The 16,193-nt window shown below is 41.3% G+C and overlaps 1 protein-coding gene across 1 annotated transcript; it reads left to right on the top strand.

Moving 5' to 3' along the window:
* Positions 1 to 3,861: 3,861 nt before the first annotated feature.
* On the top strand, positions 3,862 to 15,318 carry pepd (peptidase D). The gene is made up of 15 exons (XM_083691345.1): positions 3,862 to 3,911; positions 4,916 to 5,099; positions 6,349 to 6,476; positions 6,584 to 6,647; positions 7,704 to 7,751; positions 8,025 to 8,086; positions 8,360 to 8,404; positions 9,697 to 9,772; positions 10,487 to 10,533; positions 11,118 to 11,186; positions 11,529 to 11,606; positions 12,933 to 13,081; positions 13,563 to 13,747; positions 14,316 to 14,507; positions 14,772 to 15,318. Exons 1-15 carry the CDS (start codon positions 3,895 to 3,897, stop codon positions 14,913 to 14,915), a joined length of 1,488 nt encoding a protein of 495 aa, XP_083547471.1. The 5' UTR covers positions 3,862 to 3,894; the 3' UTR covers positions 14,916 to 15,318.
* The last annotated feature ends 875 nt before the right edge of the window (positions 15,319 to 16,193 follow it).

Here is a 16,193-nt window from a genome sequence, read left to right as displayed (position 1 = left end):
AATGTCATTTTTATCCACCATCCATCTGCCAAAGAGAAGAGTTACGAGGACCCAGGGGGTCCATGGGGTCCATTGTGATCTAGAGAATTTTTAATCACTGTTCAAATCTCAGAAGTTAAGTCCAATGGTTTTCATAATAGCATCCTCCTATACAATACTGTATCATCTGATAAGAGATCTTTACGGTAGGAGGCTTATCTTCTCAAGTAACATCAGAGATCATTTCCTTCTTGCAATGTATATATGGTGGGAGTGAATCATCCTACCAATGATTACATAAAGCTGTGGAGTTGTGTGTACCAGGGGAGGCTGGTGGAGGTAGAAATTGGAGGGTGGGCTCATTGTAATGCATGGAATGGAATGAGGATATTCCATCATATTCCATGGCACATCCCTTCCACTACACAGAATGCAATTAAAGATGAACAAACTGAATCTGAAATAAATGAAGTCAGCATCATCTCACATCACACCACACCCCAATAGGCTATGCTGACAACTACTTTTCCGCTATTTTTTGTTTTCTGACGTCTCCTCTGCCATTTCAAAGCCACATTCCAGCTGAGAGTGTGTTTTGTGTGACTTGCTACATTTTTGCACTGCTAGCTTCAGAGTCGCTTCTAGGACGGTGTCGCTTCAGTTTGTCTCCTAGTAACTCCACTGTAACAGTCCCAAACCCTCAAGGAATCAGGTTTCTGGAGTTCAAAGCTCCACACTTCAACTGTATCATTAGAACGTACAGCTGGCACTGGAGATAAAACTATGGATGCAGGGTAACTGGCACTGCATCTTCGATGGCTGGACATTTTGTAGCCCGAAGTCTTAGGGTTCATACCACAGGCAGCTTCAGCTCCTTTCTGCAAGACTGCCTGCCACTGTCGGCGAACAACACTAACACGAGTGATTTTCAAGATGACAATGCTGATCGCAGTTTGTCCTTTTGAAACTTAAATGTTTAAGTTGTTCATATAATGAGTATTTGGTTAGTGGATAAGACCCAGCCTTTCTCCAGCTCTAATTAAGCACACAGTAAACGAGAGGCCAGCCTCATCTCCCCGACCCCGCTTCTGAGGCGCTACGTGTCTAGCAAAAAGGGCAGATCACTTAGAGACGTATTAATGAAGCCTAATCAGCACCACCTTTGCACAGCAACACAGTCACAACAACACAACGGTCATTTGCTATGGTCATCAGGGCCTATTGTCTATTGAGGATGGTGACATACTGATGAGTCAGCAATGAGGTGAATTCATCTAAATGTTTTGGGGTGTGTACAGTATGTAGTTGTATTACCCTCTTGGATTCATTGTTGTCTTGTATCAAGAAACACTCATATTCAGTTGTATACACAATGCTGCAGTGTATTCAAAAGGTGTTACACCTCCCCCTGCTGTTGTTGCTATAGTATTACAGTAGCAACTGTTTCCCTTTATATAATCGTTATTTTATAATCGTATTATTTAAATCGTTATTGAACTACTATTGTTTTTATGCATCCACTGGATGTTTCTTGAATCTTTATCTTTAGGGTTTGAAGTTGGCTAGGTTTTAAATATTGATACCATGTTATAAGGAGCCATTTGAGTCATTTTTGCACTGTGTGGCTCTCTCAGGGGCTTCCTCTTAGACAAAGCAGAGTGGACTGGGTTTGAACCTGAGGCAGGTTGCTGTGTGTTGTACACTGATGGAGATTTAAAGTGGCTATGTGGAACACCCGTGGTGACACACCATGAGTACCTTTGAAAGGCAAACAGCCTCTGCTCAAAACTTTCATTCTGAAGTTGCACAAGCTGTGAACAATTTCTCTAAAATATGTTTTGAAATAATGAAAGTGGATTGAACTCCAGAGGCCTCAGGTCATCCACAGACAAGTTTAACTGTGATGGTGTGGCTGTTTTCCTCTGAGTCTGTTTGACGGTTTCAGTGTTTCATACAATATCTGTAGCATTTCCCAATAGCTAATTTGAAAATGTCATGGAGCTAAACGTATCATTTAACAATGGATAGCCTAGGACTTTTATGTCTTACTGCTTCTCTTTACCAAATGGGGTCCTTAAGTGACTCCCTAGTCCATTGACTAAATGTACCCCGTAGTCATGTTCTTACATACATACTAAACATGTATTGGTGTTTTATTCAATTTACAAAACTAATGTTTGCAAAAAGGGGTTTACCAGTTCCTCTAAATCGTCTTGTTTATTGCAAACAATTGGAAAATACAGTTCCCAATTCCTCTTGTTATTATTATTTGATAGGACACAATGACCTTTCATGTAATTAATGTACATTTGGGCAACTTTGTAATAGAAATTACTTGTACCTAAAAAGTACAGTACATTATTACTTAAGGACCCCATTTGCTAAAGAGAAGCAGTATTACCTAAACCAAACTTGTCATTACCTTAACCTTTCAGTAACTTGTGTATAACCACCTAGGCATTATGCATGTAACAGGCTAGGAAATGTATGATGTCATTGCACACTTGCCACTTTTACATTCCATTCCAGCAACATGATTACTGGTCCTCTGTGGCTCAGTTGGTAGAGCATGGCACTAACAATGCTTAGGTTGTGGGTTTGATTCCTGCTGGGACCGTATATACTGAAATGTATGCACTCACTGCAATGTAAGTTGCTTTGGATAAAAGTGTCAGCTAAATGGCGTATATACCCTGGAATAATCATTGCATATAGCAGGTGTTGTAAATGCAGGGAACTTTGAGGGAAATGTGTCTCACTTCCTGCTCATTAAAATAAGACATCTGGTCCAGTGTCAGGCATAATATAATGTTGGGATGCCTTCTCTGGGTAAGACAGTCACTGCCAACAAAATACAGTGACAATATATCTGCAAGCATTTTCCAGACCTTGAACGGATCAGATAAGTGTAGAGATAACCACTTGCTTTTGTGAATTCTCAGCAATAAGTAATTTGCACAAGAGGGTTGGTCAACTGGAAACAGACTTTTATAGAACAGGCATAGCTGCCTACTTTTGAGAAACTATTGTCTGATTCAAGTATATGCAGTAGGGTCAGGAATTAATGAACAACATGTAGAATTGCAGAAGTGCATGACAAGAGCATGACAAATGATTTTGGAGGAACTTTACTCCAAGCCTTTATTGAAGCTACAAGACCCAATAAATAATTGATCATTTTTCTAATTACGTCAAATGAATTTCTTTAACAAAGTTCACATTGTTTTCACCTTTTCACATAACAATACAACATTGGAACGTGATAGCCTACTTGAATGATTTGACCTATGTTCTAATATGTCAATGTGACTGTCCTATAACATTTCTGAAAAGGTCAAAGAGGAATCTGAACTTCCTTGTTTGTTGTCTTTTAAAGTTGTGGGTCAAGAAAATGTAGGCCAACCACATACCCAAACACAATCATGTTGAAACATCAAATGTACTGTAATTATTAGGTCAAATGAATTTCTATGACAAGGTTGGCCAAATGTACATTTAATTACATTGTGAAATTACATTGTCCTATCATATAATCGAAAAAGAGGAATTGGGTGTATTTTCCAGTTGTTTGCAATAAACAAGAAGATTTAGAGGAACTGGGAAATCCCTTTTTGAAAAGTATCCCTTCCGCACTGTGGACATTAGTTTTGTAACTAATAAATCATCGACTAAAACACCAATGACAGGTAAACAACACATACAGTTATAACAACCTATCGTCTATATATAGTAGCGTGCACTTTAATTTTTTATCAAATGTGAACAGATGTTAACCATAGAAATCCATATCATTGATGTAAACCGCAAGTGACAGCCGGAGAAGTGAAGTCAGCTGACCGGCTTCACGAGCCAAACAAAATCACACGTCACCTGACCGCCTCGTCCACTCCACTCTGCCGCGAGCGAACGAGCACCATGACTGCACGCCAGGAGTGAGTACACAACAGATCCGTCTCTTATATCCCTTCATACTTTGGTTCAAAATCTTATATACATATTCCACTTGAACCTGTTATTAATTGCTTATTCTAGCATTGAGCGTGCACGAGTGTATACTAGCTTGCTAGCTACTGAAGCTAACTAGCTAGCAAATGATTTGTCCTAGTAAAAGAGGAATCCAGCCATACATACGATACGAAGGAGAGGCATAGTTTGGTATTAGTGTTAGCTAGTTGCCTTTCATTCATTTGGAGGACAGTTAGTACAATAGAGAGAGGAGCTAGCAGGATTTTGCATATTTCACATACTGTACTGTGTAGCTGGATGGCGTTGCATTCATGGTATTCTGTGTCAGCCAAGATACCTGGCTAGTCCCTATTTCATCAGCAACATTGCTTGATAAATACCTGCCCTAGTGATGTAGGGAAGTAAACAGATATCAATTAAATTAAATTAGTAGCTTGAGTTCGAGAACGATATGAGTCTTTTTACATTTAAATTTAAAATGTAAAAAGGCTGGGGTAATAATTCACGAGTAGTTTGGACAATTTGGTGCTTAGCTGTCAATGCACTGTGACAACTGTACTTGTCTGAACTTTGATCAAGTAAGTCAGATTGTTACTAGATAACACGGGTGGCACACTGCCCAGAAGTCAAGTTTTATCTCAAATCACTGAGATCTGATTGGAGGTAATTAAGACCTCAAAGTTCACTAAAGTTGAACAAAACGCTGACATTTTTTTTTTGGGTCTAAAAGTCTACGGCAGCAATTTTCATTTCATGACTCAATCTTCCCACCACTGTCTCACAGAAATATCGCTTGAAATAGGCCTATGTTGTTCATACAGTGAATATATTGCCGAGATATAATTGATAATATTAGACATATTATGTTACAGTAGGTACTAATCCCACTTTGGGTTGGTAACCAAAGACTATACAGTAGCAAATAGGACTTAGGCCTTAAGCTAAACATCTCCATGCTTTCTTGCTGCAGACCTGTGTATTGGCTGGGTAAGGAGACCCTGAGAGTGTCGGCGGCCCTGTTTGCTGAGAACCGGAGGCGGCTGTGCCAGGGTCTGAGAGCCCAGGAAGGCCTGGTGCCCAAGTCTGTGGTCCTGCTGCAGGGAGGGGAGCAGAAGCAGAGGTACTGCACTGACACGGACCTCCTCTTCAGACAGGTACTGGACTAACATCAGTCGATGCTGTTTACCAGAGTGTCATGCAGGGGAGGCTGGTGGAGGGAGAAATCGGAGGATGGGCTGATTGTAATGAGGAATGGTATCAGACACGTTATATCGTTCCTCATTCCATTCCATGCATTACAATGAGCCCGTCTTCTGATTTCTACCTCCATCAGCCTCCCCTGGTGTCATGTCAAACTTATAAGTGTTGCTGTACTGTATGTTAGATTTGGTACCCTATGAGATTGAGACTCCCAGTTTTGGAACTTCAAATCATTGCGCTGCAGATTGATCAGTAATAGTCACAAAGTTGCCTCGTTCAGATTTTGTGGTATTCTATTCAGTCTAGGCATATGAAAGAGAAAAGGGTGTGTTTGTGTGTTGAGACTGTAGCAGAAGTGATTTGGAATCTCGTGAAGCTCTCGTGATGGGAAGCCCTGTTTGGGACTTGTAAACCCAAATGTTGCTCACATCACAGACCACAAGGATATTCTCTTGGTCTAATAGTATATGTCTGAGCTTGCCATGATGTATAGGACCTGAGTTCTAGCCCAGTCAGGGGTTATAATTGTATCAGAGTAGTTTATTCTCCTAAGGAAAAAATCATCTTCCAGATACCCATCTATCACAAAATGCTAGCTGATTCAGATGTGTTACTGCCTGTTGATAAGGGAGTAAATCATTTTTGCTCTAGTGGACATGCTGTTCACTCTGTACCGGCCCACTTGCCTCCTATTCTATTAGTTACCCTCCCTAGAGGCAGAGCGGAGCAGTCCTCGGCCAATCATCCATCATATTGTCCTCTAGGTGTGAATGTAGGAAAGAGCTATCAGCAGGAATCCTATGAATCAGCCTTTAGAAGCAGTGAAGCAAAGTCTAAGTTAATAATGAACTGGCTCTGTGAACAACAGGCTAGCCAAAGAATACGAACTCTCTCATTAAAGCATAAACATGCTAAAATCTTGCCTCCTGTAATATTTGCTTTGTGTTGCTGAAATCTAATAAAAAGCTGACAACTCTCCCTGGTTGTTCCATTAAGCTCACACCATTAGTTTCTTCTTGGGTTTTATTATTGAGCATGATGTTTGCATATTCCTTATCGCTTCAGTGCTTCTCCCGGGAGGCTGTTACTGTAGACTGTTGTCCCAGACTGCACCTGGGTTAAATAACATGAGCTGAACATGAACGCTGATGGAGAGAGATGTGAGGGCCCTGACTGACTTCTTCTGCTCACGTGGTTCTGCAGGAGTCCTTCTTTCACTGGGCTTTTGGAGTGACCGAGGCCGACTGCTACGGATCCATCGACGTGGACGCGGGAAAATGCATCCTCTTTGTCCCCAAACTGCCAGACAGCTATGCCACCTGGATGGGGAAGTGAGTCACATCTATAAACTGTCAAATTTACCACTAGGACTCGTATTCTAATACGTTGTAAACTTACTTGGTAACTGTTTTGAAAAAGATTCTGTTTGTGTTGACAGGATTCATCCCAGGGAACACTTCAAGGACAAATACGCCGTTGATGAAGTGCAATACACCTGTGATGTAAGTGTGTGTGTGTGTGTGTGTGTGTGTGTGTGTGTGTGTGTGTAAGTGTGTAAGTGTGTAAGTGTGTGTGTGTGTAAGTGTGTAAGTGTGTAAGTGTGCATGTCTGCATACACATGTTATCTGTGCAGGGATCATTGTTATGTTTTTAGATGAAAGCCTTTTGAAACCGACATCACTGGTCAGGGAAGCCAGGAGCTTCTTATTTGTTATACTCTTTGACCAGTGGCAAGAGGTGTATAACCATTGATGGCTCTGGTGTGCTAGGCTAGGCTAGGCTAGGTTGTGAGGACCCTCGGTACCCTGTCATTCCTTTCAATGTCCTTAGGAGTTGAATCAATGTGTTTTTGTTATGACAGGCCACTGAAATTAGTCTCCCAAGTGTCCGCGTCTCAAACGCTTCTTCCCCGAAACAAAACAACCATATGATGCATTTCTGAATAACTTCAGGTCTGTCTTTTTTCCCTGTAGACCAGCATGGTAATGAGCTTGATGTTAGCTGTCTTACCCAGGCATATGGCACATTAAGATTAAGTATGCAGGTGGTGGAGTTGACGCTCCCCCGACGGTGTTTGAAGATGCAGACACCTGTGCGTCAGGCAGAAATAAGCAAATGAGGACAGTATGAGGAGAGAGGAACAGGTTGAAGATGGAGAGTTTAGTTTTCTTGTCCTTTCAGCTTTGTGATACCAAGTACTGTACCACCGATGAATAAAACAGTAATGATGTTCAGATTATTCTCTTCATATATATTGATGTTCCCTATGAACATGATCAAATCAGGGCTGTGTTTCCATGACAGTGCTGTGTTGCCTTTTAAGCTGTTTGAAGGGGTGTAATAAATAGTCATAAACTGTCCTAAGCTCATTTCAGCGTTGTCATTTTATGTGCTCAGTACCAGGGGAGCCATGGTGCCACATCACTGCTTATGAGAGGGACCTTCCTGTCTGCAGCCCAGGATAATAAGAAAACATGAGCTTAGTTTGTTTTTCTCCATTAGCCAGCGCCACTTCTGTCTCTTCCCTCATTAATGCTTTCCTTTCTGCACCCGTTCAGGTCGCTGATGTCCTGTCCAACCTGAAGCCTGCTTCCCTCCTGACGTTGGTACGCGGCATCCTTATACAAATGACTCTTGTCTTAATGAACTCTCCAACTCGTAGGATAAGCTTAAATTGTTTTAACACTCACTCACTCTCAACGATCGATATTAGCTTTTTCTCTCTCTCTCTCTCTCTCTCTTTGTCCAGACTTTAGATCAGTCCATTTTTCCTTTTAGGCCAGACACAGTAAATCGATTGCATGTTCACCAGCCATGGATTGACATTGACATTTATAGAGACTTGAAAGTGGCCTCACAAGTATATTTTATTCTTCCAGCGAGGACTGAATACTGATAGCGGAAGTACCTGCCGCGAAGCCTCCTTTGAAGGAATCAGCCGGTATGTTTAACTGGCATCAATTATTCATTAGTGTAATTGTACATTGTTCACGGAGGTCGTAGGAGTTTTCTTAGCAGGCATGCAGCAAACGCTCCAGCATAAGGATCGGTGGTAATTAATCTCATTCTGAAACTAATTTGGTTGAAGTATACATACATATTGCTCTTGCTTGTAAATTAGTAATTCATGGCATGACATTATTTTCTGCATGGTTGTGTAGTTGTGTGGTTATATGTTGTGCCTTGATCAATACCCTTGACCTTATACCTACAGATTCGAAGTTAACAACTCTCTCCTGCATCCAGTCATTGTGGAATGGTAAGGCCACTGTATTAACATTTTCCCCACTTAGACTTTAGTGTAGATTCTAAATTTGATGTCTGATCTGCGCCATTATGGAGCTTCAGCAAACTGAAGAGACACCTCTGAATTGCTGAGGTTTACAGTATTAAATCCCTGAATGGCCTGAATCTAAAACAACTGATACATCACATACAATGTTTATGAGGATGTGTGCCCATCTTTGTTTTCAAGACCATGAATGAAAAACATTCTTGCCATTCAATTTGTCCGTAGCCTTATTCAATGAAAATAGGCTACAGCAGTATTTCCAGTACGTCTTCACTCTCATAGCCATCGGTGAGACGGCGGCCATTGCTCCTTCTGCCGACTGAGGTAATTGAGTGTGTGCAGTCAGAAGCAGAGGCTTTTCTCTGGGCTGTTTTTGGCCTCCCAGGCAGAGCTGTAAGCCAGCCTGCTCCGCTGTAATGGTCTTCGTGCTTGCCTGGCTGCCCTTGGCATTTGGCTCCATACCAGTCTGATGAACTGACATTTCTCAAATGATGTGGAAAGCCGTTTAGGCACATCTCTTTAAAGGTGCAATATGTGACATTCAAGCTTTCTCATGGTTGTAATGACGATGTTTAATGGTAGCGATCAGGGAATGAGATCCCTTGAAATAAATATTTCATTTACGAATGCTGTTTTGGTCCTGAAAAATGCTTTCTAAAATAGTTTGGAGTTTTGAAATAGCAAATGTGCATATTTACCACTGTCATGTGTGTTTGTTAAGGGTTTGTTTCATTGAGGTAATGAATAAAAAAATAAATAACATTTTAATAGTGCTTCACTCTGCTCTGTAGCCAAAATGATTGCCACCCCGTAACCATTAGTTACCGCAGCTCTTGTGTTATTTATGTGGAACTATTTTTGTAAAACCTTATTAGTCTGCTGTGGCTGTTTCACACTGAGTCATCTGAGGTGGTGACTGCATCTCCAACATGAAGGAGAATCATTAAGATAGAAATGGTGATAGGAACCATGACCAAGAATAGACTGTCATAAACACCTCGCTAACAAGATGGCATCATTAGTGCAGTTTCTCTCAACTGTGATCTTTCACCGAAGTCTGAGCCGTCCATCCATCTCCCATACATACAGTTCATGTTCAGAAAGCTTTGGCTCTCTTGGTGGTTCCTTCACCTCCGGCTGGGTGTTACAGTATGTGTATGCATGATAACATGGAGAGATCTACACCTGGCGTGGTAAGCAGTTGATCTAATGATGAAGTTTAAAAGTCCTTGACTCCCGGTTCCCTTCTCCTCCTGCAGCCGGCTGATTAAGACTGATATGGAGCTGGAGGTTCTGCGTTACACTAACAGGATTTCCAGTGAAGCCCATAAAGAGGTAAAAATCTTGCAAGGCCGGACAGACCTGCCACAGGGGGAGATGAACTCCACGCTCATTTTTATCTGCATTTTGGAAATGGGGTATCAGGATTTTCTGAGGCTCTGTTTTCAGCTTATAGAAATGTTCTTCAGATACGCTTAAGATGAGAGGTTAGCAGTAGCTGTTAGTGATGTGTGACAGGGCGGTTCTTAACTGGTCAGATAGCTTTTCGTAAGTGGTGAGATAACACGTCATCTTGATTATCCTTTTCCTGAAGCTGAGTGGTTCTGTCAAAGTCAATGCAGACTATTGTTCCTTTATTTAATGTGTTACATCAAACACTCACCTGTCCTACCCCTCTACTGTACATACAGTATTCAAATAGTATTTGACTCAAAAATAATTTTGGAGAATATTTCTCCTCAGTTTGGTCCAAAAATATTATTAAATTGTGCGTACAAGCCTTGTAGATACTTTTTGGAAAAGTGAGATGACATAAGAAGTACGTACAAGCCTGTCATTAGGACATCAATCTTGTATGCAAAAAGTGATGATATTTTGCGACCACATCAACAGTTGACTGATGAGAAATACACTTGAAAATGATTTTTATGGGAACTAATTTTAATTGCTGAATAAGAACAGTAACTTTAAACTACACATTTTTACCCCTAAGCCAAAGCAGCGATGACTGAAAAGACTCACAACAAGCTGCATTTCTTTCCTCTACAGCTTATGAAGCATGTGAAACCTGGACAGAAAGAATTTGAAATGGAGAGGTGAGTGGACCTTGATGTCACTAGGAGTATGCCAACCATATAGCATGCAGTGGGAACGCAAAGCGCCAGATGTTATTGTGGGGCAGCCCTTGATGTTATATTGCATGGTCAGAAGGTTGTGTAATGAACAGTCTGCACATAAAGGAGATAGTAAAACAGCGTTCCCTATAAACTTAAAGGTGTGTTCCTCTGACTGCACTACAGTCACACACCACCACTGATAAGAGGCTCTACCTCTCTCACTGCCCAACATCCCTGCTACACCAGTTCAAGTGACATATTTCTGCCCCCAGGGCAGGTCTGTTTAATCATAACACATAGTAGACATCATCCAGCGGAGGCTGGTGGAGGTGGAAATCGGAGGACGGCCTCATTGTAATGCATGGAACGGAATGACGAATGGTGTGTTTGTTACCATTCCTTATTCCATTCCGAGCATAACAATGAGCGTGTCCTCCGATTTCTACCTCAACCAGCCTCCCCATATATCATCCTACCTATGATTTAGATGTTGGAGTTTTTTTGTGTGGTTTTATGTTATGTATGTGTTATGTTAGTGACTGTTTGGTGCCTTTCTGTTGCAGTCTGTTCCAGCACTACTGCTACACTCGTGGGGGGATGCGTCACTGTTCCTACACTTGCATCTGTGGAACGTAAGTCCAGATTCCCCTCCCCTCCCCTCCCCTCCCCTCCCCTCCTCTCCTCTCCTCTCCTCTCCCCTCCCCTTCCCTCCTTCACTACTCAAAATGCTATTAACAGTGAACCAGTGAACTGTCCCTGATGCCCAGCTGCACTTCTCCTTAAAGTGTCTTGCCTGAACCTTTGTGAACTTTTAACAATTAGTCACAGTTGCATAACTTTAGTAGTTCAACTGTTATATTTCCCTTCTCATTATCTACTGTACAGACGGAGTAAGAGGTAGATTTTGCCAGACAGAAATGGCTCTCGTTCTCATTGCAAGTGATGATGATTGTGATGTTTTAAATGTTCAACAGTGGAAACAACTCCTCAGTTCTGCACTACGGCCACGCTGGCGCTCCCAATGACAAGACCATCGAGGACGGGGACATGTGGTTAGTCAGTATTCATATCAATTCGTATCAACATAACTCTATTGTAATAATGACGAGTAGATCTTTTACTTGATTTCTTGTAGGTTCTGTTTTCATTTGGCCTTTTTTTTTTTTTTACCTAACCCTCTTTTTATTTGTTTGTTTTTTGTGTACATCTGTACACCAGACAGAGTTACATCGCCCCCTGTTGTTCATGCTCTAGCAGTGTTTTACCTGTTATTTTATGAAACAGTTTCTTCCCCATGGCAGTGGGGCTCACAAACAAGCTCCCTACCTCTCACTGACTCTGGGACTTCCACTCCCCCCCCCCCCCACCCCACCCTGTCACACACACACACACACACACAATGCACTGACAGTGTAATTTATATTTATTTAAGATTATTCTAATTGATAGTGTACATGCTCCATAGCCATTTCACAGCCTCATTGCCTCTTAGCCTTGCACAGCCTACATAATTTAGTGTTTGTTTTTGCTATTTTGTTAATATTTTGCTTATATATTGTTTTTTATGTCCCATGCACCAACCTCACCAAGTCAGTTTCCTGTATGTGCAAATATACTTAATTCTGATTCTGATATATACGCTATGCTATCCATGTACTATACAGGGCTACCAAATCTGCAGTAGTGTCTTTGATTATGAGTGTGATTGAGGCTTTAATGTCTAATTTCCCGAGGTGGTTGATTTGATATCATACTATAGTGTCAGAGAGGATGAGAATGTTTTTTCAAGTATCATCGTCCAACTGGAACAGCCTTTTCTACCCTCTCCATTGTTCAATCTGAGCTGCAGCTCGTTAGGTCTACGCCCTTTGAAGTTTAATATATATGTTTGATGAGACGTCGACATCAGAAAATCCCTTCCATAACTTATTCCGCTCCCTTGTTTTGTTTTATTTTCTTAGTTTGATGTGCTCCCAGAGAGAAAGAAATCACACTTTGAAAGACGCTTTCATGTATTTACATTGGTCTCTCTAAAGTTGGTCAGGTTCAGATAATATGTTAGAAGTTAGACGGATTTTTGCACTTGTGTGGCTCTCTCAGGGGCTTCGTTTTAAGTCTAGACAAAGCACAGTGGACTGAGATTCAACCTGAGGCAAGCTGCTGTGTGTTGTCCGCTGGTCGAGATTTAAAGTGGAACCCCCCCATGGTGACACAACGTGGACACCTTTTAAATGCAAACAGCCTCTGCTCCAAACCTTTATTCATTCTGATGCGCAAGCTGTGAACCATTTTTGTTCAGACATTCGGTAATGAAACTAGAAAGGCTTCAGAGGCAGTTGCTTAGTTTAACCGTGATGTTGTGGCTTCTCTCCTGGCAGTTTGTTTGACATGGGTGGAGAGTACTACTGCTACTCCTCTGACATCACCTGCTCCTTCCCAGCCAATGGCAAGTTCACTCCAGACCAGAAGGGCGTCTACGAGGCCGTGTTCAAGTCGTCTCGAGCTGTCCTGGATGCCATCAAACCAGGTATTGGTCATCGACATTAAAGAAGTATTTCACAAGAAGTTCATCAACAGTTTTCCTTAAATTGGGGATAAGGGGTAGCAAGATGGTTAATGCTTTTGTTCAATCGGTCTTTGACTTGACTATGATGGTCAGGATCAGAAATGACGTTGGAATAGTCTTAACTACCGTAGCTAGCTGGTGGTCATATCATAATATCATAAACAGGTCAAGTATTTATCACCCGCATCAGTGGAGGCTGGTGGAGGTTGAAATCGGAGGACGGGCTCATTGTTATTCATGGAATGAATGAGGAATGATAACAAACACGTGTTTGATATTATCCCTCATTCCATACCATGCATTACAATGACCCCATTCTCCGATTTCTACCTCCACCAGCCTCCCTTGACCCTCACATATGAGGTCACTTTGGGACATACGTTCCAGGATAAAGGGAAACGTGTGGTCTAGAACATGTGACCGGAGCAGACTTGTGTTGTAGGGGTGAGGTGGCCAGAGATGCACCGTCTGGCTGACCGGGTCCAGCTGAAGGAACTGAAGAAGATTGGCATCCTGCGTGGGAGTGTGGAGGACATGATGAAGGTCCACCTGGGCTCCATCTTTATGCCCCATGGCCTGGGACACCTACTGGGCATTGATGTACATGATGTGGGCGGCTACCCAGAGGTCAGTGCTGCGATTTCATGAGAGATCCAGACAACTTTATTGTCCATTAAATGTTTGTAGATTTCTTTTCTTTGGCACGTTGGCACAAGAAGGGTAAAACACATACAGTTAGGTCCATATATATTTGAATTGACACAATTTGTTATTTTAGCTGTTTACCAAAACATATACTTAACAAAATTTAAACTGCAGACTCTCAGCTTTAATGTGAGGGTATTCACATCCAAATTGGAGCAAAGTTAGATGGTGCATCTTAGGGGTTTAAACCTGTCATCACAGTTTCAAATGAATAAACAAATAGGTAAATGGATGAATACATCCATGAATTAAGAGCCAATATTTGTCAGGTGATGAGGTGATGGGGTTTAGTCATATTAACATGTTCAAAACTCATCATAAGATGTTTGATTGATCTGATCTGCCTCGTCTGAGAACGTCAGCTGCTGATATTGGTGTGGAATGGAACTGATATTAGTTGGGAATAGTGAGTAATTTATTTGAGTCTGACCTAGTGTGCTGATGCTGATGCAGTCGCTCTAACCGTCTGACTGACTGTGTCGTTGGTTAGGGTGTGGAGAGGATCGATGAGCCCGGTCTGAAGAGTCTGAGGATGGGCCGTCCGGTGCAGGAGCGCATGGTCCTGACGGTGGAGCCAGGCATCTACTTCATCGACCACCTGCTTGACCAGGCCCTGGCCAACCCGGCGCAGAGCTGCTTCATCAACAACGAAGTGCTGGCTCGTTTCCGCGGCTTTGGAGGGGTCTGTTTACCTATCCATAGTCACACAACACCGAACTCTACTGATGTCAATGAAAACTCTATTGTCATCGACTTCTCCCTCTGTATATGGCAACACACAATCTCAAATTGCTTATGAGAACAAAAGGAAGATTCAACACTTATTTAAATGTCTTTACACTAAATGCTTCCTCTATTCCCTGTCCCGTTTGATTGTGAGTCTTGGATTTGACCTTCAGGGTGTTCATCAATGCTGACTGTTTCCCTTTCCCTCTGTCTACTGCAGGTACGTATAGAGGATGACATTGCAGTAACTGCAGATGGCGTGGAGCTGCTCACCTGCGTCCCTCGCACAGTGGAGGAGATCGAGGAATTCATGGAAGACTCCTCAAAGACCTTCAGTCCCATCGTCAGCTCCCTGAACATGTAAATGACGTCAGATGACTCCAAGACGATCTACAGTAACCAAATTGTTTATCATCACTCCGCAACCTGGGGATAATGCATGTTTTCTGTTATAAGGGACACGCTTTCTCTAATGGTATCTTACCTGTCTAACGAATATCAATAAGCGATACTTTCAATGCTTAATGCAATCGATGCATGCTAGTAAGGAAATATACAAAGTAGAATTTTTAATATGTCAGCACAACACTAACACAATAATATACACAATTGCAGGTTAAACCACCAATACTATATTTTGAGCCCATCATGAATACTGTAATTAGAGCTTATTAAAATGAAGAGAAATACAGTGGTCATCTTGCCACTATAAACAGTGTTAAAAGAGTGACAACATTTCAGTGCCTAATAAATTGCTTTTAATATTACTTTTTAAGAGATATTTTATTCTTGGTATTTTCTTGAGCATTTATACAATTCTAATAAAAAATACTGTGCCAACCAATGAACCAAATATTTCCCTCAATTTGTAACTTTGTGTGACTTTCTGAGCCCAAAAATATTTTTAACGGTATAACTTCAGTTGTAATAACACCCCCCTCCTCTAGATGGAGCCCCTGTCACTCATGTCCATGGAGGCAAACTACTGTATTACTATCATTTACCATGCATGTGTTTGTCATTATGGTATTTCAACATCCATTGTACAGTATGTACTTTTTTTTCTCCAGATTTGTACAAATTAATGGAATGTCTACAAATATGCACAAAATGTGTACAATCATAATTAGTAGTTTATTTATCCATACCGTCTCCAAAACATGTCAATTAAACCTTGCCCTTTACAGTTCTGCAGTTAGTACTTCAAATACTGTAGTATAGAGGTTTTCAGTCATAGTCATAGTTATTAAAAATATTTTAAGGGTTAAATCATCAACTTTCTCTGCACATTCAGAATGGTTAACGGGGCAATCTGAGATTGGTACATCAATTTTTTTTTACTTTTAAATGAATTATATATAACCATTGATTCTTGAAGAATCTTACTTATAAATGCCTAATGAGCTTAGTTCAACTGCCTTACCCCATCACAACCCAGAATATAAGCTTGATTTACTATCAAACACTCTATATCAAACACTCTATAGCTTCAAAACATGTTTAAAAGTAAACTATTATTTTTGATATACTGGAACGGATGGTCAGTCCTTGTATCCATAACTCTGCCTACTCTAAGAATTTAAGAGCGGTTACATTTCTCCAGCCCCATCCCTCAGCTGTGCACCAAAACAGACCGCTTTGT

Source organism: Argentina silus (genome assembly GCF_951799395.1).
Source record: "Argentina silus genome assembly, chromosome: 19".
Lineage (NCBI taxonomy): Eukaryota > Metazoa > Chordata > Actinopteri > Argentiniformes > Argentinidae > Argentina > Argentina silus.
The sequence above is the reverse complement of the archived record's forward strand: the minus strand, read 5'-3'. Positions and strand labels throughout refer to the sequence as shown.